Source organism: Polyodon spathula, chromosome 2 (genome assembly GCF_017654505.1).
Source record: "Polyodon spathula isolate WHYD16114869_AA chromosome 2, ASM1765450v1, whole genome shotgun sequence".
Lineage (NCBI taxonomy): Eukaryota > Metazoa > Chordata > Actinopteri > Acipenseriformes > Polyodontidae > Polyodon > Polyodon spathula.
This window is the reverse complement of record NC_054535.1, coordinates 35,804,339-35,831,522: the sequence shown is the minus strand read 5'-3', so window position 1 is coordinate 35,831,522 and position 27,184 is coordinate 35,804,339. Positions and strand designations below refer to the sequence as shown.

General features: G+C 37.1%; 1 protein-coding gene across 12 annotated transcripts in view; it reads right to left on the bottom strand.

The window, feature by feature from the left end:
- The window catches only part of LOC121295836 (multiple PDZ domain protein), a 75,898-nt gene that overhangs the window by 11,899 nt on the left and 36,815 nt on the right, over positions 1–27,184 (bottom strand). For 5 of the 12 annotated variants that reach the window (XM_041220937.1, XM_041220929.1, XM_041220972.1 and 2 more), the window contains 21 exons: positions 24,096–24,210; positions 23,318–23,516; positions 19,759–19,800; positions 17,814–17,906; positions 12,701–12,796; positions 11,460–11,637; positions 10,989–11,099; positions 10,362–10,448; positions 9,769–9,867; positions 9,043–9,129; positions 8,784–8,855; positions 8,302–8,476; positions 7,852–8,048; positions 7,543–7,634; positions 7,141–7,219; positions 6,642–6,719; positions 6,245–6,337; positions 6,079–6,153; positions 5,269–5,446; positions 1,239–1,384; positions 648–731 (listed from right to left, as the gene is read on the bottom strand). In XM_041220937.1, the coding sequence (XP_041076871.1) occupies positions 648–731; positions 1,239–1,384; positions 5,269–5,446; positions 6,079–6,153; positions 6,245–6,337; positions 6,642–6,719; positions 7,141–7,219; positions 7,543–7,634; positions 7,852–8,048; positions 8,302–8,476; positions 8,784–8,855; positions 9,043–9,129; positions 9,769–9,867; positions 10,362–10,448; positions 10,989–11,099; positions 11,460–11,637; positions 12,701–12,796; positions 17,814–17,906; positions 19,759–19,800; positions 23,318–23,516; positions 24,096–24,210 (2,376 nt within the window). The remainder of the gene's footprint in view (positions 1–647; positions 732–1,238; positions 1,385–5,268; positions 5,447–6,078; positions 6,154–6,244; positions 6,338–6,641; positions 6,720–7,140; positions 7,220–7,542; positions 7,635–7,851; positions 8,049–8,301; positions 8,477–8,783; positions 8,856–9,042; positions 9,130–9,768; positions 9,868–10,361; positions 10,449–10,988; positions 11,100–11,459; positions 11,638–12,700; positions 12,797–17,813; positions 17,907–19,758; positions 19,801–23,317; positions 23,517–24,095; positions 24,211–27,184) is intronic. The other 7 variants (XM_041220955.1, XM_041220945.1, XM_041220981.1 and 4 more) reach the window with 7 other exon arrangements.

Genomic DNA, 27,184 nt, shown 5'->3' with positions numbered 1-27,184 from the left:
AAAACAAAAAAAAAGAATCTATTCATGAAGCATACTCTGGTACAGCAAGCATCACTTAAATTCTTAACAGGACCATATTTGGTACTTTGCTACACATTTAAAAAATTATAATATTAAAACTGAAAATGTGTTAATGTAAAATAATTCCATCTAATATAATTTAAAAGAAAATTGGATATTAGTTGATAAGTAGGTGTAATGCTGTACAGAAAGGTATTTTAATTTACTGGTTTAATTCAGGCTTCGGTCACCCACAGGTTTTATCAGCAAGGTTGTCTATATTTATGACTTTATTTTCAGTATTTAGGAGAGCAAACAGAAACCAAAATAAATCATTCACCTTTTACAGTAACTTATATTGTACTTAGGCTCTTCATTGAAACCTGTTTCTAGAACCTGGTCTGCTCAAAACAAATATGTTACTCAAAATTTAAGTGGATTCTTACAATATTATTTCACAACAAAATAAACTACTATCTAGAACCCTGTTTACAGTCATTATTACATGCAGAATCTCCAAATTAGTTGATTCAGCCTTATGTGCAATATTCAATGCAACTATGCAAATAAATTTTCTGTACGTTATTGAACTTGTATGGTAATATCATTTATCAATTTGTTAAGAATACACATATATTATACTGTACCTCTAATACCTGATCCCCAGCCCAGAGTCTACCATCTTTGGATGCTGCTCCTTCTTCATATACTTCATGAATAATAATTGCTCCCTGCAAAACAAATGTTAAAACTAAATCCAAACCAAGTTTAAATTCATCCACGTTGAGTTCTTCATAAACCTTTGTGGCCAAGTAGTATTTTAAATGAAGAATTGTAATAGCCTATATTCATAAATATAGGGATGTTTAAAAAATCTCACTATTGCCAATTTTACAATGTCACAATATAGCTCTACTTCCAATTTATGATCAAGCACATATTTCCACCTAGTGGCTGAACACTGGATTTGCAATTTCATTGCACAAGTGGCAAACTGATTAGATGGGGAATAACCCTTATCAAATTTTGTTTAACACCAGGGGACTTTCTGCTCCCTACATGACAAAATAACCAACCATTCAGGGTTGCTCATTCAATTATGCAGTTTTTCCCCTTGAAATAGTCTGGGTAACAACAATGCAAAAATGCTGTAGTTATTCAAAGTGAGTGATAAAAAAGATAGGAAAACACATTTTCTGTTCACTCCCTTACATAAACATATAAATAAATAATTATACCAGTAGTGTGTCAGCTCCTCCTACAATGCTCAACCCAAGGCCTGTTCGCCCCTTAGAAATATCAATGGTGGTTTCACATCCTGGGATAATGGGACAGGTGGCAGGGTCTGATACTAGAGTGGCAGGAGTAGAGGATCTGCTTGCATCTGAAAAACACACAGAACACCATATCATCAAAACTCACAAGGTAGAACAACACCCCCTACTCCCACATAACAAATTTATTAACTTCATTAAAATTCTGCTGATTTCTACTGTCTAGTTTTATCAGTTTTTAAAACCACATGAGGGCCTTTATTTCAAATGAAACATATCAAGAGACTCAGCAATGAACTATTTCTGTACAGCATTTCATCATTATAAACATTTTATAGCTCCTGACAAATTATTTTTCAGTGTATTTTTTTTACTGACATGGCCAACGTTTTCTAAAGTTAATGTTTGTCACAAATCCCACTGTTCTCCCTTTGTTCTCTACGGAAGTCAACGGTTATTACTCAATAACAGAATGGCAAATAGTCGAGAGAGATCAGACTCGGCTGACGCTCCGAGGCTGCATGGAGAGCATTGTGATCTACGCATGGAGAAAAAAAGCGCTGGAAAAGAGAATAATAAATAAACACATAAAGAGAGCTAGGGATCCCCCCTAGCTCTCTTTATGTTTTATTTAATTATATATATATATATATATATATATATATATATATATATATATATATATATATATATATATATATATATATATACATTATATATATATATATTTATTATTTAAATTAATTTAACTATTTAAATTAATTAATCTAACCGCTTGGTGGAGAAGAAAAACCCTGCCTTTGTGGAAGGAAACCCCTGGCAGAGAGAAGGCCCCCACTCCCAGGTATGCTAACAATACTTGATGAGCGGAAATACTATCAAGGAGAGAAGAACGAATGTATGAATCCACTGCTGGGGTAGGACTGGTTGATTTTAACTTTGGCTGCTGATGTTGCTGCACCTATAGGAATGAATGGGAGAATACAATTGGGGAGGAAGAACGGCTTTAAAATGAGCTGAGAGAAGATTCAGATGTATGAATTTGCTGAAAACCATTTCTTCGAATGGAGCAATGGGTGGAGGAAATTGTTGAGTTGAGGGAGCTGGATGTCTGAATTGCACGATCTGTAAACAAGAAAAAGCATCAGCAGTTTTATTAGCGATACCTGGTCTTCAAAATAAAATTATTAATAACTGAAATCTAGACTAGTTGGCAAAGAAGTTGTATAATTATAGGGGAAGAGGAATAGCTTTTATTAATATGAACATATGAAGTCATCGTAAAACAGAGAAAGGCTGTTCCAGTGCTTTTGGAGAAAGATCTGAAAGGATTGAATGAGAGAGCGAATACGTTCCAATTTATCGGGAGGCAGTCGGGCTTCAAATTGAAAAGTATCCAAAATTATTCCTATGAACTCAAGAGTGTGAACTGGACTGATGGTTTTCCCCAGTGAGAGGGGGATACCGACTGCTAAGAAGAGAGACATGAGTTCTAAGAGTGCTTCAGCTGGAGAGGCTGATGGAGGAGATATAACGAGAAAGTGAATGTCATTTAGATGAAAGAGGGAAGATGAAACCTGAATAAGCGTCGCCACAAAACTGCACATATGTAAAAAACAGTATCCTTTGGAAATGCAGAATGAGGAATTTAAATTATTGCATAGCTGTCTGCTGCCGGAATGTTTGATGGATCTTCCATGAGAATCTTTGCTTGTTGAAAAAAGCAGGCGGAGCTGAAGAATGAATAGAAGAAACTGTAGACACACGATTCCTAAAATAAATAAATAAATAAATAAAAATGTTGTCGAGAGCAGAGAAAGAAAAATTGAGGCTGTGTCCAAAAGCAGCCTCCATTTCAGTCTTCTCATCAGAGGTAGAAATGGCGGTGGAAGCATAAACCACAACAGTTAGCATAGAGAGTACTGAGGAATCTATTAAAGATCAGGATTGGGCTGAAACCAGTAATCAGTGTATTGTCCAATGCTGACCGAGAAGCTGCTTTGGCTGAAAAAGCTTGTGCTTTGAGATTGGCTGCTCGAGAACATGTGTGGGCGTGGCTGAAGCAGCAGGAGAGGCGAGCGCTGCAGCTGGTGCTCTACTGATGAGGGTGTAATGGCTGCCTATAGCAATGGAGGTGGACAGAGGATGGATGAGTTGGTTGATATCATTACAAATCTGATAACACAAATGGGAGGAAGGAACAGATGCAATTGAAAGCTGAGGGGTTGAAGATGCGGAATCAGAGGCGAGTGAAGCTTGTAAATATCAGGGGCGGTGCGTGAACTGACTAGTTTTGATCTCCTCTGAGTCTCCAAAATACACCAAGGTTCTACTAAATGACATTAGATTATGTATAACTCCTCAAAAAAATTAAACAAGTAAAGCCAAGTAAAGGATGGCTCATTTTCAGCAACATCAACATAACCTATTTACAAAAAACAGTCCTGTATGTACTTTCCATTTCTTATATGTAGTTTCTGTTAAGAAACAGGATAGCACGCACTCACATGCTTTAAAAAGCAACAGAGCTTGTTTACAATCTGCCAAACCCACTGAAGACCTGTTTGCTGGGGACTAACGTTGCCAGGATGTTTAACATGCTTCTTAGTTCTGGCCAAGCAGGTTACTTTTGGAAAGCAATCTTTGTTGTTTTTCCATCATTCATTTATGTGTAGTGGTATAAAATTAACACAATTAAGCCAAACACAATTGCCTTACTTTTCTGAACAGGGTGTGAATGCGCATAGTAAAAACGGCATCAAAAGTAACAAAAAAACACAATGCACATGCTTGACCATCGATGGTGATCAAATGATACAATGGATCAATGCATTGATGCATCACCCCAGCTTTAGGAGAGATTAAATGACTACTTAAGGACAAGCAACAGAAATGACATTCTCACTTAATTAATTCACTGAGAAATAAAATGTAATACAATATAGTACACACCTTATTAGCTTAGAATAGGCACCTTTATGACTAGCAACAGCTCCTGTATAATCACCATTGGCTTTGGGTTTTTTTTTGGCCTTGTGATAGCTCATTTGTTAAAGACATAAAGCGATGCTAGATTGTACTACTTTTCTGCTTAATTATGAAGAAAACAGAGGTAAATATCTGGGAGGGAAATCAAACTTGCCACCTGCATAAACTAAGCCAGAAACACTTTACTGTGCATGCCAAAACTGTAGCTTTGGAGCGGACTAACAATGACTGTGGCAAAAAGTATACTGGCTTACAACATCAACATTGTTATTTATTACAAATAAAAATGAACATATTTGGAATAATATTACAATGAGTTATCAGAAGTGTACTCCCAGTGTTCCTAACAATGCTTACATTTTACTGCTGCTTACACCCTAAGTCACTGAACTTGGTTTGCTGCCAGGGGGTGAAGAAAAAAAAAAAAAAACAGAACACGGAATACCTTCAAATGACTACTAAAGAGCTACAGGAACAGCACATAGAAAAAGACTGTACTTTATAACTACATATAGGTCAAAGGAGCCAATTTGCCAATCTTTTGGATGAATGAGTTGGTTCATATCATTATAAATCTGAAAACGCAAATGGGAGGAAGGATCAGATGAAATTGAAAGCTGAGGGGTTGTAGATGCTGAATCGGAGGCGAGTGAAGATTGCAAATTAGCGTGAACTGACCAGTTTTGTTCTCTGCTGAGTCTTTTCAGGGCTGTAGCCCCCCAAAATACACATTACGTATAAATACACAGATACGTAAATACGTGTTCCAAACTATTTTATGGGTAGGATGTGTAGAGGACATATTTAGGTACTGATGCATATTAGATTTCGAGTAAAGGTCTGTTTTAATATATCCTTGATCAAGTTTAACCAGGGTATCTAGAAATTCAATTTCAGATTTTGTCCACCATAGATCCACTGAAATGTTAGGGTGGATATTATTTGCTAATTTATGATACTGGAAAAAAGATGTTTATGTTAAGAATTCTACCCCAGTAAAACTTACTTCTGAGTGTGTCAGATTCTGGTATACCCACTGCAGCTGATGTCACTGCAGAGGGCTTGGTGCTCTTCATATCAGAGGCACTGGCAGTTGACATTCCAGAGGGTGACTGTGAGGCTGGATCATCTGAACTTATCGTCAACTTCACAGTACTCTTTGCCTTTTTAAGCAAAGTGATTACCTGAAGAAAGAACATCCAACATAACATAATGACCCATCTGAGAGCACCTTGGTTAAACTGGCTCACTCATTATGAGCTGAGTTGACAATCATTACAGTAAGTATTTTGAGGTGGGAGACATTATATATATATATATATATATATATATATATATATATATATATATATATATATATATATATATATATATATATATATATATATACACACACACACACACACTGCTCTGCAAAAGTCTTCTGCAATAGATCGATATTATGATCATCAACAATTTACTCAAAGCCTCCACTAGTGTTTTCCACTATTATAACAACTTTGACTTTATTAATACAGCTTAGTTTGAGTGAGAAGAAACCAAGCTTGTCATTTAGCAATCTTTAATTCACATTGATCAGAATCTTCAATAACTTGTGATCACAACAACTCTAAGTAAACTATACATGAGCAGCTAATATCAAGTGTTGTAGTAGCTAAACCATCACATTTACCCAGTGATTCTCAACAGGGGGGGCGCGAAGCGTTTTTTATTATTATTATTAATATATTATTATTATTTAAAATGTATTGTCATATCACATTTCTCCAGAGGGATATTTTAGTACTGATGTTGTTCAACAATAAATTAAACTAACCTTTTCCACAGGATGGCCAACAACAGTTTCATCGTCTACTGCCAAGATTTTGTCTCCTACTTTGATCTTTCCATCCTACAGAGAATGGGGAAAAAATGAGAGACATACATGATTTGGTACTACAGGCTGAATGCAGATTTAATTAAACTTGAAATAAATAGCTTACTTTTGCTGCTGCACCATGCTCTGTTAAACTCTTTATCATCACACCATTCTTTGTATCTTCCTCACTGATTGCGATTCCTAAGCTCCCTTGATCCTGTTTTTGTAACAAAAAAAAAGAGTGAGTTGCATTGTAAAATACTTTAAATTAATTCTGACTTTAGGTTGTTTCTAAAAAGAAAACCTTAGCTATTGAAATATGTTCCTCCTTTAATCAAAGCCAGGGATATTTTTATAAGGAAGCTCTGGATGTTGTCAAAATTTTGAGAGCACAACATCTCAATGAACCTACACATTCACATGCAAAATATGAAAGATGGTATTATGGCACTTAACTTTACACTATAGTTTGTCATTGAAATACATATTCCATTACAGAGAACATCTTTATTTATACTTGCCTTGGGGAGTATGACATGTTGGATGGATTTATTCAAATCAACATTCAATGCTGATGATACTTCAGTATAAAGTTCCAGCTAAATAAACAACCAAAAAAGTATTAATATTTCCAGGAAAAATGCACATGCGAAAAAGGCTCTTATGAACCAGCAGATCAGTTTTTTTTTTGTTTTCTTTTTTTTTTTAATAACAAATCACCCATTCTCTGAAGACCTAAATTGAAACCTCCACTGTGATTACATCTTCTGCGATTAAAGCTCAAGGTCTAACTGCACTTACTTCTGCACAGTGACAGTACACAACAGTGAGAAAAAAAGAAAATGTGTCTTTTCTGAATGAATGAATAGACAGTTCAAGCTTGTCTAAGGATTATTTTAGTGGTTCAGTCCACAATAAAACAAAAAGTATTGTGAGTGACAAACTTTTCATAGAGCTCCTGCTGATGATGAATGCACCAATTCCACCCACTGTAACTGACTGTGCCAAAATGCTCTTTACCTCTGTGTGGGATTTTGAGCTGCCAGGCGCTGATTCTTTCACAGGTCCTGCAGCCATCTGGTTGAGTGCATCTGTATTCCTGTTAGACACCACGCATAATTTACTTCAGAAGCCAACACAGAGACATTAACATTAACCGATAAACAAACATGTTTTAAAAAGAGGTCTGCTTGTTAAAAACTGTTGAAACTCATCCAATATCAATCAACTTGCTCGCTCACTGGAAATAAGATGCCAGAGTTTTAACAGGCCTTAGGACAAAACTGGAAGTGTTCTGTCACTTGTGTTCTGTGTTCTGTTTTGACACCAAATTCTAAACAAAACGATCTGTTAAAAGTGCACAAGCTGCACATTTTGAATATAAAACTTTTGGAATAACTCTGTAAAGTTCCATGTACTCACCTGATGAAAATAATCTTGACTTTTGACGGTGCACATTTGATGATAGAGGAGGCATTCTGATGAGTGCGGCCATATAAAATCTGTCCATTTATCTGTAAACATAAAATTATTTAAATCAAAGCTATCAAAAGAATATGATGAAGAAGAATATTTGTGCAATAAAGGTATTGTTTCAATATGTACAGAAATATAACTATGGGACATGAGAAAAGAGACTGGAAAAAATATATATATGCTAAGTGAAAAATGTGATATAAAATGGGTTAATCTGTATTGACTTGTTTCTGTTCTTTTCGAAGCTCTACTGACCTCCAATAATTCATCTCCAACAATGATCCTGCCATCTTTTCCAGCGGCTCCACATGGATCAATTCCAACCACAAAGACGCTCATTCTGGATCTGTCTTTGTTTCCTGCAAGGCTTAGGCCTAGACCGGTCTTCCCTTTTTCTAGCTCTATCACGTGTAGCTCCCCATCCAGACTTCCATAGCGTTGTACAATCTTCTCTAAACAGAATCGATCAATTTTATGTTAATTTAAATCATGCAGCAGTCGCCAGCTGTTACACATAAGTAGTTAAAGCTAGAGATTGAATACATATTTACCACGGTTAAGGTGATCTAAATAGAACTACATTACGACAGTAGTTTAAAACAAGATTAGTGATGGTTGTATTGGAGAACATGCAGGGGACGTACAAGCTCCCTTAAAAATAAACTGCTCCAAATCATAAATGTATTTTAAACATGAGATACTTACTGCAGCTATAACCAAATTCATCCTCCTTTTCCTCTGGACTCTCCGCAAACAGCTCTGGTCTCTCTGGCAGGGTGTTTGTGTCTGTTTCACCAACAGGGAGCACCACTGGCAGGGGAGGGAGTGAACTACTGGAGGGGGAAACTTTTTCTGTCTCTAAATCCAAACGATTTGGTGCCTGTGGTGTGCATGTCAAGTAAGACAGGAAGGATTTGAGTACACTTCACAAATTTACCAGCTAACAAATCATATATATAAAACACAACAATAACTTAAATACAAATATGTACAACATAAATAAGATACATAGTACTTTAATATTTCTGTTTTCATGTTTATCATATATTAAAGGACCATATTATTCTATCAACTTTTAGGGGGTGCAGAAGTCTGTTTTGTATACTTGTCAGACTTACACATTTACAAACACATATTGTATATTAGAAGGAAACTGGTGCCACTACAACATACACAATCCTACAAACCTTAAACGGAGTAGGAGCAAAAGGGTTAGTTGGGGAGAGGCGGAGGAAAAGTCTACTGTGACTCTCAGATCCCTACAGCAACAGAGAAAGTTCAATACATTTTAAGACTCTGGGACGCTGTTACAGTGTTTCATAATCTACAGTATAAAAGTACAAACATTTATTAAAAATGTGTATGTATATTACACATACTTTGTATTTATTTATAAGTGTTTAGTAAATGTAAAAATAGCATAATAAGCTATTCAGGATTACTAACCTTTCCTTTATTTTCATTAAAGGGATTTTTGGTCATTAATTTTGGTATTGGCAATGTCTTCTCATCATGTGATTGATCCGTCACAGTCTGTAACATGCATTATGATAAGCAAATGCAGTGGAAAGTATTAAACATAAAAATAAATTAATGACAAGCATATATTAGGTGATTGTTTTTTTTTTATTATTACCTTGAAGTGACATATCCTTTCTCTGTTTCTTTGTAAAAACATCTCATAATTAAACATAACTTTTTAGGTGTATTTTCATTGCTTTCTGTTACTTGTAACAATGTATTTATAATATTAGTTGCATTGCCTGTATCTGGAAAAGTCTTACCTTCGTGTATGTGTTTAGCTATACATTTCTGTCAACTTTTTTTTTTATTATCAGTAAATACATAATCATTATGAACAATTGTGTTGCCGCTCAGGCGAAGACACTAGGATGCACTGTGGCTACTCAAGTCTCATGGTATTTGGACATTACTTAAAGCAGGGAAAACAAGGAATTTCAGAGACAAGAAACTTGAAAAATAATCTGCAATCTAAATACTCTGTGGTCTGTCACATAACATGTACAAACATACTAAACACAAACACTAACTTCCTACACTACTGGCTTCAATGCAGTCATTGTGGTGTAGTTCTATAGTGTGGAACTGTGGGTGAAAATCAGTAACAAATGAATACATGCAAGCACACATCACGGTGACACACAATCTAACCTGAAAAAAGGGTGTCTGAAAGGAGGCAGCAAACGGATTAGTAACACTGAAGGCTGGTTCACGCAAAGGATTTAACTGCAGGAAAGGCAATGGCGGTTTCTAAAAGCAATACAGGATTACAATCTGAAACGTTTTAAGTTACAACCACAGATAACGAACACACAGAGTAAGCTGGTTGTAGAAAGAAACTTCAGACAGGAAATAAAATACTGCAAGTAACACTTTGTGTGATTCTAAAGTGGTAATATTGAATCGACTGCTGTAACAAGATTAAATTAAACTTAAAGCACTCACTGTCAATGCCAACTAAGGAATATCTTTGCTGAGGCTGATGTTTTGAGACATTTGAGTGATCTAATACCCTCAGACAGGATTAGCCTGCACTTCAGTGGAATTAAACTTCCAGCAACTGTTTGTATTCCCATCATCTCCAGCAATCCAAACCAAAATGTACTGAAATGTGTAGACCTTCCCAGAGCAAACTTAAATGGAATTTTACTATCCTATATAAGTACAGTATGCCCCCCTATACTTACATTTCAAGTAGCTGTTAGTACAGTATAATATAGAATGACTACTAAATAAATGATTACCTTAGATGGATGATGGATTAAAGAGTATGTAGCTGAAGGATTTGAACCTATAAGAGGAGATGATGAAGGGCTACAGAAAGAGTCAGGCTGGGAAATGAAAAGAATGATATGATGTAAAGATTGGTGTATAATTAGCACAATGGATACTTAGGTGATGTTAGTCACAGTATGCATGCATGGTACTGAAATTAGAGAGCTCATGCATGAGGAATCTGATAAAGCTTTAAGAAGCAAGAAAACATTGAGTTAAAAAAGGCAATACATTTTAGATATTTGTTTCTATTGTAGTAAGCAAATCATTGATATGCAATTTAAATTTGATAAAAGGATTGCATATTCATTTAACTTAATTAAAATTTTAATTATGCACCTATAAAACAACATGCATGTCACTTTAAACAAGGACCACATTTCGAGATACAGTATTTTATTTCAGTGACTTAACCAGGTGTGTGTGTGTGTGTGTGTGTGTGTGTGTGTGTGTGTATAAAGTATATACTGTAAAATCATAATAAACAGTATTTTTGGGCAACAAGATTAACTTGCAGAAAACAGTTTGTTTTGCATGAGCAATGTTGCAGAATGTGCTGACTACTTTTGCCTTTCATTCTTTTCCTTGTTACTTACCCTTGGTCTGTGCACAATGCTCTGTACCAGGAAGACAACAGGATTTCCTGCCCTGCGGATAGCTTCAACTGCCTGCTCATGACTGGCGTCCCGAAGATCATTTTCATCCACCTGTCAACGTAGGAAAAGAATCGGGATGCCTTTCTTAGCTAAGCACTACTCGTTAGTGGCCTGCAGTGCAGAGTGGTGAATTGGAATAAAGACATCAACGTTGTTGAAAAATCAAATTAGTGTTAATTCTAATGCTTGTGAAAATGTATGGGCAGCTGCAATGAAAACTGCGCCTCAAGTGTGTCTCAGCCCACTTATAGGTGAGACACCTATACTGAGACATTTATTTTATTTTATATAAATTAAGAAATGTTTTGTTTATTTATCAACAACTTCGTCTTTGCAGGGGTGTGTAGGGATTCCCCCCCCCCCCTCTTTATTCAAATAAAGAAAAACACTCAATTATTTTTTGTTTCATACCTGAACTACCATGTCCCCTGTTTTCAAGGTTCCATTTCTTCCTGCTGGGCTGTCCTCAAGAATATGCTTGATAAAGATTCCCCTCATCACTTCCCCGTTACTGAGCCGGCTCCCCATCCCTCTGCCCCCGACGATGCTGATTCCCAGGGATTTACCCGGCTCACGGTACAGCTCTACTCTGGGGTGAGATTTACAAGTTTACAACTGTATTGAAAATCAACAATACTTCAAAAAGTGTAGGATCAACTGTGCAAAATATAGGCTAGAGTACATGAACAAGCATATAACATACGTAAACTAGATGCTCTTATTTACCTCTGCCCATTATTTGAAATATGAAAAATATGAAAATTGTATAATGTTATCTGAAATATGAAATTTATGTCATGATCGAATTTTTATCCCTGCATAATTTTTATTTTCCCAAAACAGTTGCATATCTTGATAGGGAAGCTTTTTTTAGTGACAACATGGTTTAAAATAGAAATTAATTACGGTATATCCAGGCAAATGCTTTTCACGTTTTAAAAAATGTATTGCATGTATTGCATTTTTTAAATGGGGTCGATCTGCTCAGAAGTTATTTTATAAACTGTAGTCCTCGAGAAAGCTACAAGCCATACATCATCCACTGATATTATGTCATTATCTCAATAGCACTTGTTCCACTATCTTTATAGACCTTGCTGCTGATCAGGAAACAGGATGTGTGAGATAGAGATACTGTAGAATTACTGAGCTAGTAAACACCTGCTAGAGCTTCAGTACATCCATTTTCATTGAATACGTCTACTGAAGTCCTGTTTTTCATGAACAAAAGGCAGAAAAAGATCCGAGCCTACGTCCTAGTGATTGTGGGTGAAGTCTAGTAAACATTTTGCAGCTCTTGGTCTTGTATTGACCACCCACCCATTGACTCGAAAGTACCAGGCTTAAGTTAACATTCATTTCCCAGGAAAACAGACAGAAAGATTACGATCCCAGGTACATTTCTACCAGACGATCAAAACACCAATGCATAACACTTTCTGAACAACTACATTTTCATAAACCAACAACAATCCAAAACAGCCTTCTCAAAGTCGACTACCTGTTACTCCATCCCTTGTTCTTTCTTTCACAAGTAAGCTTTTGATTGTTCTGAGTTAATATGTCCCATTACACATTACTTTAAATTCTTAAGACAAAAAAAAAGATACATTAATAATACCAATAAAATGACTAAAAGAAGGATTAATTACCTTCTTGGTTGGTTCCAGTTGTTGTAAGCAGCATTCTGTAGTTCGCTTTCTTCCCCTTCCCCATCTTCTCGTTCTGGAAGTTCAGGAATCTCTCCACTAAAGAAAAAAAAAACAAGACTAAGAAAATACAGCCTCAACAAGAAGTCATTTCCATATCAGAAATAACCAATATATTACATACTAGAATAACTTTGTGATTATACAAATCGTTTTCACTAAAGCTGAACAGTTTAAATTTTAAAAATATATATTTTACTTGTTGTTATTCATTCTTTCATTATAACAATCAACTCCAATACCTTAGCTTATTGTCTACTATCCACTCAGCCACATTCCTGTGCCACCTAGGAGGTAACATTAATGTAAGTCTGGTCCCCAATGCTAATGCATTTGAAATGGATACACACAGACTGTACTGTCAAAGCAAAGTAACTTGTGAAGTGAACTTTTTTTATCTGCTAATCTTTGTTTTCAGTTCTCTTTTTTCTTTATATATAGGCTGTTCTCTTTTACCGTGTGCTTGAAAGATTTCTCAGAAAACAAGCTTCTTTAACCACATTTTCCTTTATCTGAAACTGCACTGCTGTGCCTGTTTAGGAATTCCTCTAAGAATCTACTGTGATGTATAAATCTGTGCATTCAATAATAAAAACACTATAAATTTCAACTTTATTCATAACACAGTTTAAACCATATATTTGTTTTACAAAAGTCTATTTTTGTATTTGTGATAACGCATATGTGGTATCCGCTGACAGACATGTAGACACGGAGGTGTTGATAAAGCCGCTCAGACGTGTAGTTTTTATCTAAGGTAAACACCAAGAACCATGGCAGTGGAAACTCACAGGGACATACAGCTAATGTACAAAAAGCTAAATAAAACACTGGAAATAAAATTAGAAGCTGTGAAGAGTGTGCACTACTACGATAATCAATGGAGGTCCCACTTACACACCTCGCTCCTATACTTTCATATATGATCTAAAATCCCTAAATTCCTAATGCCTTATACAATTCAACAAACCCGACCCTGGATACACACACGCATTGTTGGTGGTTACAGCTTCCTCGGTAACAATTAAAACCCAGACCCTGGTTATACACAGAGTCGTTAGCAGTTTGGGCCTCCTTTACTCTTCTCGCTCCGACCCCCGTCAAACAGACATGGTCAAAAGAGTTGACTTCTTAAACACAACACTGTCCTCCAACGCTGTAACTCCGAGGTGGCTGCATGGTGAGTCTGCAGTGTGAAAAGAAGCGGTCGGCTGATGGCACACACTTTGGAGGACAGCATGTGATCATCTTCGCTGCTCTGGAGTCAGCGCAGGGGTGGGGTGGTCACATTTTGTTGTGTCAGTGCCTCAGACTTTCATGCATTTAAATGAGGATTTTTTTTCACTTATCTACACACCATACTTCACACTGTTGAAGGGAAAAAAAAAATATTGAGAAAAAAATTATATATTATAAATACAAAACTGAAAGATCATAATTGGATAAGTCTCCACCCCTCTGATTTAATACTTGGTGGAAGCATCTTTGGCAGCAATTACAGCTGTGAGTCTGTTGGGATAGCTCTCTACCAACTTTGCACACCTAGATTTGGCAATATTTGACCATTCTTCTTTACAAAACTGTTCAAGCTCTATCAAGTTACTTGGGGAACGTTGATGGGCAGCAATCTTCAAGTCATGCCACAAATTTGTGATTGGATTTAGGTCGGGACTCTGACTGGGCCATTCTAGGACATTAACCTTTTTGTTCCTTAGCCACTCCAGTGTAGCTTTGGCTGTGTGCTTGGAGTCGTTGTCATGCTGAAAGGTGAACTTTGACCAGACTTGGCCATAAAAGCCTGTAGCTCTTGCAAAGTTGCCACTGGCCTCTTGGTAGCCTCTCTGATTAGTCTCCTTCTTGCTCGGTCATCCAGTCTGGAGGGACGGCCTGATCTAGGCAGGGTCTTGGTGGTGCCATTCACCTTTGACTTCTTAAAAATCGTCACGACTGCTCCATGGGATATTCAGGCCTTTGATTTTATTTATTTATTTATTTATTTATTTATTTATTTATTTTATACCCATCCCCTGATCTGTGCCTTTCAACAACTTTGTCCTGGAGTTCTTCTGAAAGTGTCTTGGTGCTCATGGTTGAGTCTTTGCTTTGAAATGCACTACCCATCACAGGGAACCTACAGGAACTGCTGAATGTTTTCTGAAATCATGTGAATCACTGTAATATAACACAGGTGGAAGCCACTTAACATGGTTTGTGATTTTGAAGGTGACTGGTTACACCTGAGCTAATTTAGGATTGCTATTACAAGAGGGGTGAACATTATCCAACCAAGCTATTTCAGCTTTTATTTTTAATTCATTTTCTACAAATTTCTAGAATATTTTTTTCACTTGGAAGTTGTGGGGTAGGATGTGTAGAAAAAATAAATAAAAATAATGCATTATAATTCCAGGCTATAAGGCAACAAAATCTGACAAATTTGAAAGGGGGTGTAGACTTTCTATAGGCACTGTATGTCATTAAACCTGTTTTTTTAAAAAAAAGTGTTGGGAATTGATACCACTGGTATATTCTCACTGCATGACACCCTACTAATATGAAATGTGACTGCAATATTTCAGTTGAGGGCAAATGTTTCAGTTGTTGTAAATGTAACCAATAACACACAACAGAGTTATAAAATATAGAGATGCCTTGGTGTGTTGTGAGCCATGTGGCAAAGGCATTCATTAAGCGCGAAAACACACTCCAGGGCTTTGGGTCTGTGACGGAAAGATGAGTTCTGGTGATGAATCTTCCTCCCAACCTGTGAGGGCGCTAAAGAACGAGAGGAGAAGTATCTGGAAGGGCTGGCCTGACAGTTCGTTTCCGGGTCAGGGAAGTGGGTCAGCCTGGAGGGAAGCACGACTCTGTTGTAAGACCGTATTGATTTGAAAGGTAAACGAGAGGCAGCTGCAAGTAATAAGGCAGCTGCAACCGTTTATCTCGATATCATGCGGGATTACATATAGGGGCCAGGGTAACGCTGATCTTCTCCTTCGTTTGGGTTAAACGAGTGGAGAGAGAGAAGGACTGGAGAGGAGCTCTCAGAGTGGATTGTGTTAGTGTTTGGTATTGTTGTGTCTGTCCGTGTAACTGTCTGTTTTTGTATTCAGCACTAGACAGTTAACGCACATCTCCGGAGCTGTCGAAAGGAGAGCGCTATCCGGAGCACCACTGCACTGAGCACCTGCACGTTTTCGATCACCCAGGACTGGTGACCGTACCGTTGTTTTTGTTCAGGACTGTGCCCTTGGTTTCATTATCCCTGTGCTTTAAACATTGTTGTGTATTGCCGTTGATTTATTATTTTTGACGGTCGCCAGACCTGGAAAAGAGCAATAAAGCACTTATTCACTGAATCACTGTTGTCTGTTCATCACTCCTGCACCGCATCACCGCGACATCTGTTCCCCTTACCAACCACTTTGCCACAGGGTCATATAGATATAGAAACTGCAGTAACCAGTAACCCTGCTGAACATTCTTATAGAAGTCATAATACAACTGGATGTTGCTAGTCAATCAGATTTCTGTAATTTTCCAAGCTGTTTTATATGCCACAGTATTGGTTTTGCAAGGGGGTATAAAAAAGTTTTAATAAAACCAATCTAAATCACAAAGCTGGGCTCATATGCTTCCCACATGAATTTAAGTTGCAAAAATGTAAGCTGCTCTGTAACTATTTTACCAACACTGTAAATGCATTGTAACTGTAGTTATAGGGCCATATTCAGCATTTAACACCATGCTAAATTTGCATCGTTTTTCTCTGATGCGAAAAAACAAGAAACAATTATGTGCATGTGGGAGATCTAAAATTAAACCAGTTATTTATTTGAAGCTTTTTTTTTTTTTTGGCAACTGCTTTTTACCCAATTTTTTCTCCCAATTTGAAATACCCAATTGTATTATTTTAGGCACTGCTACCACCCCCACGCTGACTTGGGAGCTGAAGTAGGATTTTAGGTCAGCCAAATGTTAATGTATAGTTGAGAATGCATAAGTACTTCTAAAGTTTTTATGTTAACAGCTGTAGTAGAAAAGGGGTTAAATATTGTGTGCTTAACTGTCTGCACAGACCTATTTAGCACTAACAAGAAGCCTAGCTTAAGCACATGCTGTCTGCATAGAGCAGAATAGGATGAAACCACAAACTGTGTACATGACAAGCTGCACTAAGAAACAGGGTGAGACTACTCCAAGGACAAGAAAGAACTTCTTAGAACAGCTCATCCCCACAGCCGGTGAAGACCAGCCCTTTGCAGCAGAATGGTACCAATCAACGGATGGTAACTGGGACTGCACGGCTATGCGGCAGAACTTACCCAGTAACGGGAAGGGGGGGCCAGGACTAAATTTGTAATTGTAATGGGTATAAAAGGAGTTGTAACCTGTGGATCAGTGAGCTTACCTTGTGTTGTACCGCTTGGGTAACGTCCCGGGCTCGTGATTAAAAGCTTTACCCTACTACAAAGACAACGGACTGGTGTGAATTCTTTCCTCCTACATCAGGAACGGCGAAGACGACCACACGCTGTCCCCATTAACGTGTGCCATCAACGACCGCTTCTTTTCACTGTGCAGGCCAACCATGCAGCCACCTCAGAGCTACAGCGTTGGAGGACAACACAGCTCTGGGCAGCTTACTGACAAGCCTGCAGGTCCCCGGCCAGTCTACAGGGGTTGCGGGTGCGCGGTGAGCCAAGGACACCCACCCGTGCGACGCTCGGCCAAGGCGTCGCCCCTTGGGAACTCTTGGCCGCGGTCAGCTTTTTAACATCAGCTTCTCTTCTTTTTAGAAAAATGGTGGAAAATGTTTTGTGAATATAGCTATAGTTTACTATCCTGAAACAGAGGCCATTCTCTATGAATCTTACTGTACGGTACCAATAAGTACAACTTTAATAACCTTTTTTTTATCCGTTATACTAGGGTTTGGCAACATCCAGGTCGTTGTTCCAACCATGGTCCTGGAATTAGACATTAGACATTAGAATGGAGTGGCCCAGTTCCTTGAGTTATACAAAGCTATGACTGAGATGTTAGTATTAATTACCAGGTTGAATGGGCACCATCACAGGTTTCTTCTGTCTGCTCACCCAAGCTGGTCCTGTATTCCTCCAGGTATTCAGCTGGTACATAGGTGATACTGGAATAAAGCAACAAGTAAGTCTAAGCCAGCTTACACAACATATAAAGTCATCCAATAATTACACTCAGGATACTTAAGCCGTTAGATCTGTCATGATGATCCCTCTATGCTGGCAATAAATATATAAATATATAATATATATATAATATATATATATATATATATATATATATATATATATATATCTATATCTATATATCTATCTATCTATCTATATATATACACATACACACACACACACACACACACACACACAATAACAAGGCTTTGATATTTTAAAATCTAATGTAATCTTTTCAGTTTATTAGTGGTATGTTTTTCTCCTACACTCCACTTGACAGAAACATGAGAATTAAAAGCTTCTCAGGTTGGTTGTGTGTCAGTGACAGCAAGCAGGGCTGACAGGAGAGTATCACACATTGTATACAACTTAGTAAGAAGGCGAGGAGAAGTGAAATCAAGAAAGGAAAGTGGACATTTAGATCATTTAAATTCCTAAAAGCATTTAAAATGTATTTCTTTGCTAGAACTGGGATATGAGAATATTGAGATTTTCAGAAGAGAGGGGATACAAATAATGGATTGAACAATAATGTTAAGATAACAAAGACCTGTTACTGTTGAAAGGATAGAAGCTGCTGCTCTTAAAGCTTTCTTCTGAGGCTTCTTTTGTAGCATGCAATGTCTCATGGGTACATCAGAGTGGGGTGATACAGTTATGTAATTCATTATAAATCATAGTCTCAAAAGCAGCAAGCTGTGAACCACACATTTTGTAATTATTCACACTGCTCAAACATGGTGATGTTTTCTCAATGCTGACTACAGAAATACCAGTGGTTGAAAGAAAACAAGAAGCTCAAGACATGGGTTAGACTAAAATGCTGTTCATTGAAGCAGACAAGCATGACAGATCTAATGGCTGAAATAAACAATAAAAAATAACTCCAACCTCAATGTAATAGTATAGCATGAACAGTTATTAACTCATAGAAGAAAACAACACTGCAGTTAACCAACAACATGCTTCACCATATAACACCCATACGAATTGAGTAAACAAAAATATACAGTGGTGAGTAATGGAATGTGTCAGACGCTCAAGATTTATCAATTGTACCACCAAAGAAACCGCCACCTTCACACAAAGAAACCCAGAAATCTTGTTAATTGAAAATGACAGGGGTTTTTGGTTAGTGTTGTAGGGGATGTGACATCCGAGATTTATCCAGACATATTTTTTGTAATTTCCCTATAAACATTTGAATTGGTTGCTTAAGATCCTTAACCTTGAACAAGCTAGTGTTTGGTTTGCTATTATTTTTTATTTATTTATTTATTTTTAGCACAGTGCCCTCCCTAAGGAATTTGCATAATGAACTAGGCAGAACAAGAAAGGGATTTAACAAATACATAGTTTCTATGTAAATATAGTTTTCTTTAATGGTTTACTACGTTAATTCCACATATTCTTTTGCAGAAAAGGTCTATAGGAATTGAAGTTTTACTAAGGATGTACAGAAAGCCTATAGACCTCACAAGCACCACCACCCCCTCCCCCCGCCCAAAAAAAACCCCCCAAAACAATAAAAAGAAATGTATGTGAAGCAGTAGTTTAATTTATTTTGTATTTAATTATTATTATTATTATTATTTTTGTAAGTTAAAGGTTGGTACCAGAAATAGACATTCATGTATACAGTAAATGTGTTTTGTTATCTGGATAAAACCTCTTCAGTCTAAGACAAAATTAATTACTCATGCCTTTATGTACGTATGGACACATATGACATACAGTAGTCAAAGGTAAGCCCAACAACACCATTGTTTTTCAACTACCAATACTCACACATAAAAGGGGGACTGATCATCAGCAGGTGCGCAAGAAGATCTAGAATGTGAAAAGCATATGACGCAGCATCTTTTATACTGGTGTTCTGAAACTGACATGCTTTGTACTGAGAGTGAGATGCAGCATTCACCAACAGAAACCAAATGTCGCCCCTATGTTTCTCAAGGATAAAAAAAAAAAAAAAGTGAAACATATTCATTTCATGACTTATACGTTATTTTTCTTTTATAAAAATGAATTGTTGTAAAGTCCTTACTGAAATCTCTGTCAGATACATGAAATATAGGTCTTCCTCAAATAATTTGTTCAGAGAAACCGGTTTATTTAATCATATTAATTCTGCTGGGCATAAACTCCGCCTTGAAGGGAGTTGTATTCCCAAGTTCCTGGAGCAGTTTGGATAAAGAGTTTTTTTTGTTTGTTTTGTTTTGTTTTTTCAGAACAAAGGCTTTTTTTTAACAATAGCCTAGATCAGTTTTAATAACAAGGTTTTGTTATATAAATTAAAACAGCCTTTACACACACACACACACACACACACACACACACACACACACACACACACACACACACACACACACACACACACACACACACACACACACACACACACACACACACACACACACACACACACACACACACACACACACACACACACACACACACACACACACACACACACACACACACACACACACACACACACACACACACACAGAGCTCTGGAAAAAATTAAGAGACCACTGCAAAATTATCAGTTTCTCTGGTTTTACTATTTATAGGTATGTGTTTGGGTAAAATGAACATTTTTGTTTTATTCTATAAACTACTGACAACATTTCTCCCAAATTCCAAATAAAAATATTGTCATTTAGAGCATTTATTTGCAGAAAATGACAACTGGTCAAAATAACAAAAAAGATGCAGTGTTGTCAGACCTCGAATAATGCAAAGAAAATAAGTTCATATTCATTTTTAAACAACACAATACTAATGTTTTAACTTAGGAAGAGTTCAGAAATCAATATTTGGTGGAATAACCCTGATTTTCAAGCACAGCTTTCATGCGTCTTGGCATGCTCTCCACCAGTCTTTCACATTGATGTTGGGTGACTTTATGCCACTCCTGGCACAAAAATTCAAGCAGCTCGGCTTTGTTTGATGGCTTGTGACCATCCATCTTCCTCTTGATCACATTCCAGAGGTTTTCAATGGGGTTCAGGTCTGGAGATTGGGCTGGCCATGACAGGGTCTTGATCTGGTGGTCCTCCATCCACACCTTGATTGACCTGGCTGTGTGGCATGGAGCATTGTCCTGCTGGAAAAACCAATCCTCAGAGTTGGAGAACATTGTCAGAGCAGAAGGAAGCAAGTTTTCTTCCAGGAAAACCTTGTACTTGGCTTGATTCATGCCAAAGCTGCCCGATTCCAGCCTTGCTGAAGCACCCCCAGATCATCACCGATCCTCCACCACATTTCACAGTGGGTGCGAGACACTGTGGCTTGTAGGCCTCTCCAGGTCTCCGTCTAACCATTAGACGACCAGGTGTTGGGCAAAGCTGAAAATTGGACTCATCTGGGGGTGCTTCAGCAAGGCTGGAATCGGGCAGATTTGTCTTTGTGAAGGGCGCATGAATCAAGCCAAGTACAAGGTTGTCCAGGAAGAAAACTTGCTTTGCTCTGACAATGTTCCCCAACTCTGAGGATTGTTTTTTTCAGCAGGACAGTGCTCCATGCCACACAGCCAAGTCAATCAAGGTGTGGATGGAGGACCACCAGATCAAGACCCTGTCATGGCCAGCCCAATCTCCAGACCTGAACCCCATTGAAAACCTCTGGAATGTGATCAAGAGGAAGATGGATGGTCACTAGCCATCAAACGAAGCCAAGCTGCTTGAATTTTTGTGCCAGGAGTGGCATAAAGTCACCCAACATCAATGTGAAAGACTGGTGGAGAGCATGCCAAGACGCATGAAAGCTGTGCTTGAAAATCCAGGTTATTCCATCAAATATTGATTTCTGAACTCTTCCTAAGTTAAAACATTAGTATTGTGTTGTTTAAAAATGAATATGAACTTATTTTCTTTGCATTATTCGAGGTCTGACAACACTGCATCTTTTTTGTTATTTTGACCAGTTGTCATTTTCTGCAAATAAATGCTCTAAATGACAATATTTTTATTTGGAATTTGGGAGAAATGTTGTCAGTAGTTTATAGAATAAAACAAAAATGTTCATTTTACCCAAACACTTACCTATAAATAGTAAAACCAGAGAAACTGATAATTTTGCAGTGGTCTCTTAATTTTTTCCAGAGCTGTATATATATATCCTTTGGAAAAGCTGTTCACTGGGCCCCTTTATTGCTAATCCATTGCCAAAAAAAAAATTGTTTTTATTCTTGCCATAAATACAAAAAGCATTGGGAATTGCCTGCATAACAGTAAAAATGTATATATCCCATGAAAGTTAATATACTTGATACATATTATGTGTGGTACTTGAGACATGTAAAGAAGAGGTTGACCAGTTATTTTGTGTTTGTGAGTTACATTTCAAGGTGCTCCATTTAAAGGCAGAAAGCATGCATGCTTTTTTCTTTGCATTGGTTACAAATACTAAGAGGTTTATATAGTGATTTGTCATGTGAGGGGTCAGAACCAATCAGAGAACTGTTGGGGAAACATTTGGTTTTCTGAACACTACTGTATGTTAAACTAAAGAAGTCTTTTGATAAGGCAGTACAAGTTAGAGACAGTGATTAATTCAATGCCCCAAAACTGTGCTTGTTAATAAGTATAATGTCAGTACATCCACGGAAACATTGTAATTATTATTTTAAGAAAAATATGAACTGTTTGTATCCACAAATATGTGCCATGCACAGATGCAACAGTCTATTAACCCAAAAGCATATACTGTAGGGGCACACAATTAGGAAAATAAAGGGTTTGAGACTTATTGACCTAATGGCAGATAAGCTGGTTAACAACACCATTGGTGTATGCAATTCAGACTATTTAGTTGCAATTATTCTGCTGCTAGTTTGAACAGCTCAGACTAAGGAAGCAATTCACAAGTCAGACTACTGTACATTGGTCTTAACATTAGTGTGCATTCCCCTTATAAATATATAAGGGCGTACCTTTGTAGCAGACGTATATTATCAACCATTCAGTAAAAAATATCACGTGAAAGAGCTTTTGGCCAACTAGACAACATAACACAAATTGTACATAGGTTAGTTGTACCTGTCTAAAACCAAGAAGCAAATATTAATGAGAAAGAAAATCTATGTGGAAAGTTGCCAACACTCAGGGTTTAACACATTGTAAACGCTTGACATACTATTTAATATGTTCATACATATCAGTAAATTATTCTTGAGCAGTGGGTTTTAGTATCCAAGATTACTGTTTATTTATTGTAATATTTTTTGGATTAAGACAGCACTGATTATTGTTCATCCGTTGTTTATTCTCTCGGTCGACTGCACCTTTTCCCCAGATAAAACGTTAATTGAATTTCTCCCTTGTGCCTCCCCACTCCTTACCTTATATCAGGCCCAATGAGAGAGTGTCTTCTCAACATAGCACGGGCCTGTGCATTAGTGAGGTTAGTGGTTGGCTCCCCATTAATAGCCAAGATGCAGTCTCCAACACAAACACGACCATCCCGGCTAATGGACCCACCATGAATGATACTGCGAACAATCATTCCCGAGCCATCCTTCACAGCGCTCACAGTCATTCCTGTTAAAGACAAATGTCTTTAGATAACTAAAATGTGCTAATAAAATGGTTATGCTGGCCGATGAACATATATGAGCAACATAATTAGCATCCCTCTGCACTTTCTTCCATGTTTGTGTATTTTCAGATGTCTTGCTTCAATGGTAAAAAAGTAACGTGATATGTTGATCCTATCATTTTTGTTTGTCCCACAAATTTCAAACTGTAACACTCACCCTTTTTACAAATATTGGGAGAAACTGTGTTACATACAGAGGTGCACAGCATACTTGTGCCGTAGTATTCTACACATTATACAACAGAGATATGTATTATAGAAAGGATGTGACGCAGAACTGCTCTGTCATGCACATTATGCACATAGTGATTGTTTTATGTACGATTTGTGTTATATTAAAAAAATATATTTATTTTTGTTCTGCCACAACAAAATCCTTCATGCTAGGGACCTTTTTTCAATTACAAGTCATCTATCTTTGTTCCATAGGTAACCAGGGTATTAATTTACGGTACTCGATTATGGCACCTTAATATTTCTGTATATCACAGTACAAAAAAAGTGTAGGCTGTAAAACTTACCAAGACTAGAGTTGCCCTTGACAACAGTGATTGTTCTTTCAAAACTACTTCCAGGTGTAAACATTTCTTTATCAGTCTTGTCCACCGGGCTTTGGTCCAGAGATAGTTCTTCATCCTACAGAGTGGATACATTAAACTTTGTTGTTATACAAACATACCACAAAAACAGAAAGTATAAAAGATAACATATTATTAGAATTTTAAAAAATCACTAATTTAATTAAAGTAGGTGCATAAACAATTTCTTAATGCATTTTTAAATGATATTTAGTGCCAAAATTAGGGCTTGATGTTTTTGGTTTTAACCGATAATCACCGAAAACACCCCCGAACTGAACAAAAAATAAAAACCGAAAGCCCTAGCCTTAATATAGTTAGGGAAAAGCAATTTCTTTAAAACAAAAGATGGGGATTTAAAAAAGTGTAAATGACTGAGGGGTAGATGTACTAAGATAGGCGCAGTGCAAACACACTGCAATTTGCATTTTCCTTGCGATAGTTTGCAAAGTACACATTTTGTTGTATGTATGAAGGGAAAATATGTTAATGAAGAGAGCCATACTATACTAATTTAAATATTTGTTGTGTCTTAGCAACATCTCTAGCACTGCAACATTATTTTGAATAAATAATGAAAGGCACTTTAATCCCATCAGATTCTATACTGGGGCCCCCACCTTCACCCCCAAATAAAAAAATGTGTTTCAGTAAAAAAAAACTTTTCATAACAACACAGTAGCCCCTCGCTAGACCGGACATGTTTGTCCGACATACGGAGGTGTGAGGTTTAAAAAAAATACAATAAAATCGCACACACATACATTTATATGCTCAATGTATTTTAGATGTATAAATCATTGCACTGAAATAACATTAATGTATTTTGGGAGGCTACACATTACATTATGTAAAAATATAAATCTCTAAAGTAGGCTGTGGCAATGTTGCCCGCCCCTGTGTGTATTTTGTGTTGTATATTACGTGTTGTGTGCTACTGTTGGTGTATAGTCATTGGTATACAGGATATAAATGGGTCTGTGGAACACGAGTTGTTTAAAATGTATATTTGTATTTAGGCACAAGGATTGCACAACACTTCACGTGCAGGTAAAATGCAGTATTATGTGAGCACAGGGAATTGCGCTTTATTAAATCACGTGCAGTTGTACCGAGACTCCAACTGAATGATTGATTAGCAATCGAGTCTCGGTACAGCTGCATAAAAGCTGCATGTTTTCACTCACTCTGGGTTGTGTATTTGATGAGTGGAGAACAGGATTGGAGACGGAGGTAACAATAATAATAATAAGTTAAAATACAAGCTCACCGTGTTTTGTCTGTATAGTCCATTTTGTTTGTCTTTTTTGTTTTGGCTACGAGTGTCGTGTCCTGTGTCTTGTTTGTCTTTCAACCTTTTATTTTCTGTCTGTTTCGTTAATCAATACTGAGCGAGAACAATCGGTCTGACGTCACCCACTGCAGCCGTCTTTGTGTCATAGGCCTATACAGAATACAGTACAGTACTAAAATAAAATGGATACCTAGCACACTTTGGTTCTACTTTAGCCTGTAGGCTACCGGTAACACAAAATAAATCACTCTACATATTGGTGAAATAATATGAATAAAAGATTATTTTAAATTCCAACTAAATGATTTTAGCTTTGTTTTTTTTATATATTATTATTATTATTATTATTATTATTATTATTATTATTAATATTATTATTATTATTATTAACTTGCCCTACATAGTAGCCTAGACCAGTGGTTCCCAATCTGTGGGTCCGCGTGGGGTGCGCTGGCAAACAAAATAAAAATTGCCTCCTCGCACTGGCAAGCCCAATTTCACAAGGCAAATCATCTTCGGCAGAACATAGCACCTGCTGCTCTATTAACCTAGTTGCAGGGTGTGACGTGTGTAGCCTGGTGAGTAAATCAAGTCACATGCTGCAACTTGCCGCATGTTAGAAGCAACCCCACATGGTTCGTCCCGCTGTGGGAGGTATCAGTAATGGGTCGCTAAATAAAAACAGGGTCTTTGAACAGGAAAGTGAGTGAAAATGAAGTAAGTTGGAGTGGAGTACAGACGTGGCTTGTCAGCCAAGGCAAGTGAGGCATGGCCTCACCAATAATTCCCAAAGGCTAAAAAAACATTTTGCATATTCTTTTTATTTAATTGAGAAACACATTTAAGGACAGTTAAGCATATTAAATACATTAAAGGCCTTTGTTCCAGAAAGCTGGAACAATGTAGTGCTGCCGCACTGCTGCGTAACACACAAACCTTGAGAGCCTCACAAAGCTGCTTGTTACCAAGTCAACTTAAAACATGAGCAGTCAATTTCTGAAGGCGTTGCTATGATAACCACATCTTGGTGAGGCACCTACTGGATTTGGAGCAGTTTGAATTTGTGCAATGTAAATTTTTTTAATAATGGCTTTAGTTGAATCTGATATTATATGCGACCTGAGGAAAATAAGTTTTAGAGTAAGATTCCAAAAAGAGAGACATTCAATTGCTAAGGATGGCAGAATAATGCTAGCATTGGAGATTCTAAAGAAAGATGGTAAACAAACACGGCAAGGAGTCAATAAAATTGCAGAAAGCACTGTGAACAAACTATTGTTGGCAATGCTGTCTTCTTTCAACCAAATAACAAGGTTACATCTCTTTTAATGGACGTTCAATTGTTAATTCCTTGCCACAACATGACAAGCCGTCTTGTTCATTTTGAATTAATGATTTTGTGATATTGTATTTGTGTCTTTATAGTGAATGTTATGTTCCACGCTGGTGTCAATGACTTATAGAATTAAATACTATGTGGTTTTAAGTTTCTGATTAAGGAATTGATTATAAAAACTTGTATCCAAAATTCTGTAAGTTGTGTGTTGTTTACAGTGCTAATGTTGCCTTTTTTAATTGACAGGGGTATATTTTACACAATGACTGCAGTCTATTATTTGAATGCATTCAAATGCTCTTACTGGAGGCATATATGAAATCAGCTGAACAAAGTGCATTTATTTTTAGTGCATTAGCCATTGAATGGGGGGGGGGGGGATAATAACTATTTAGTGATTTG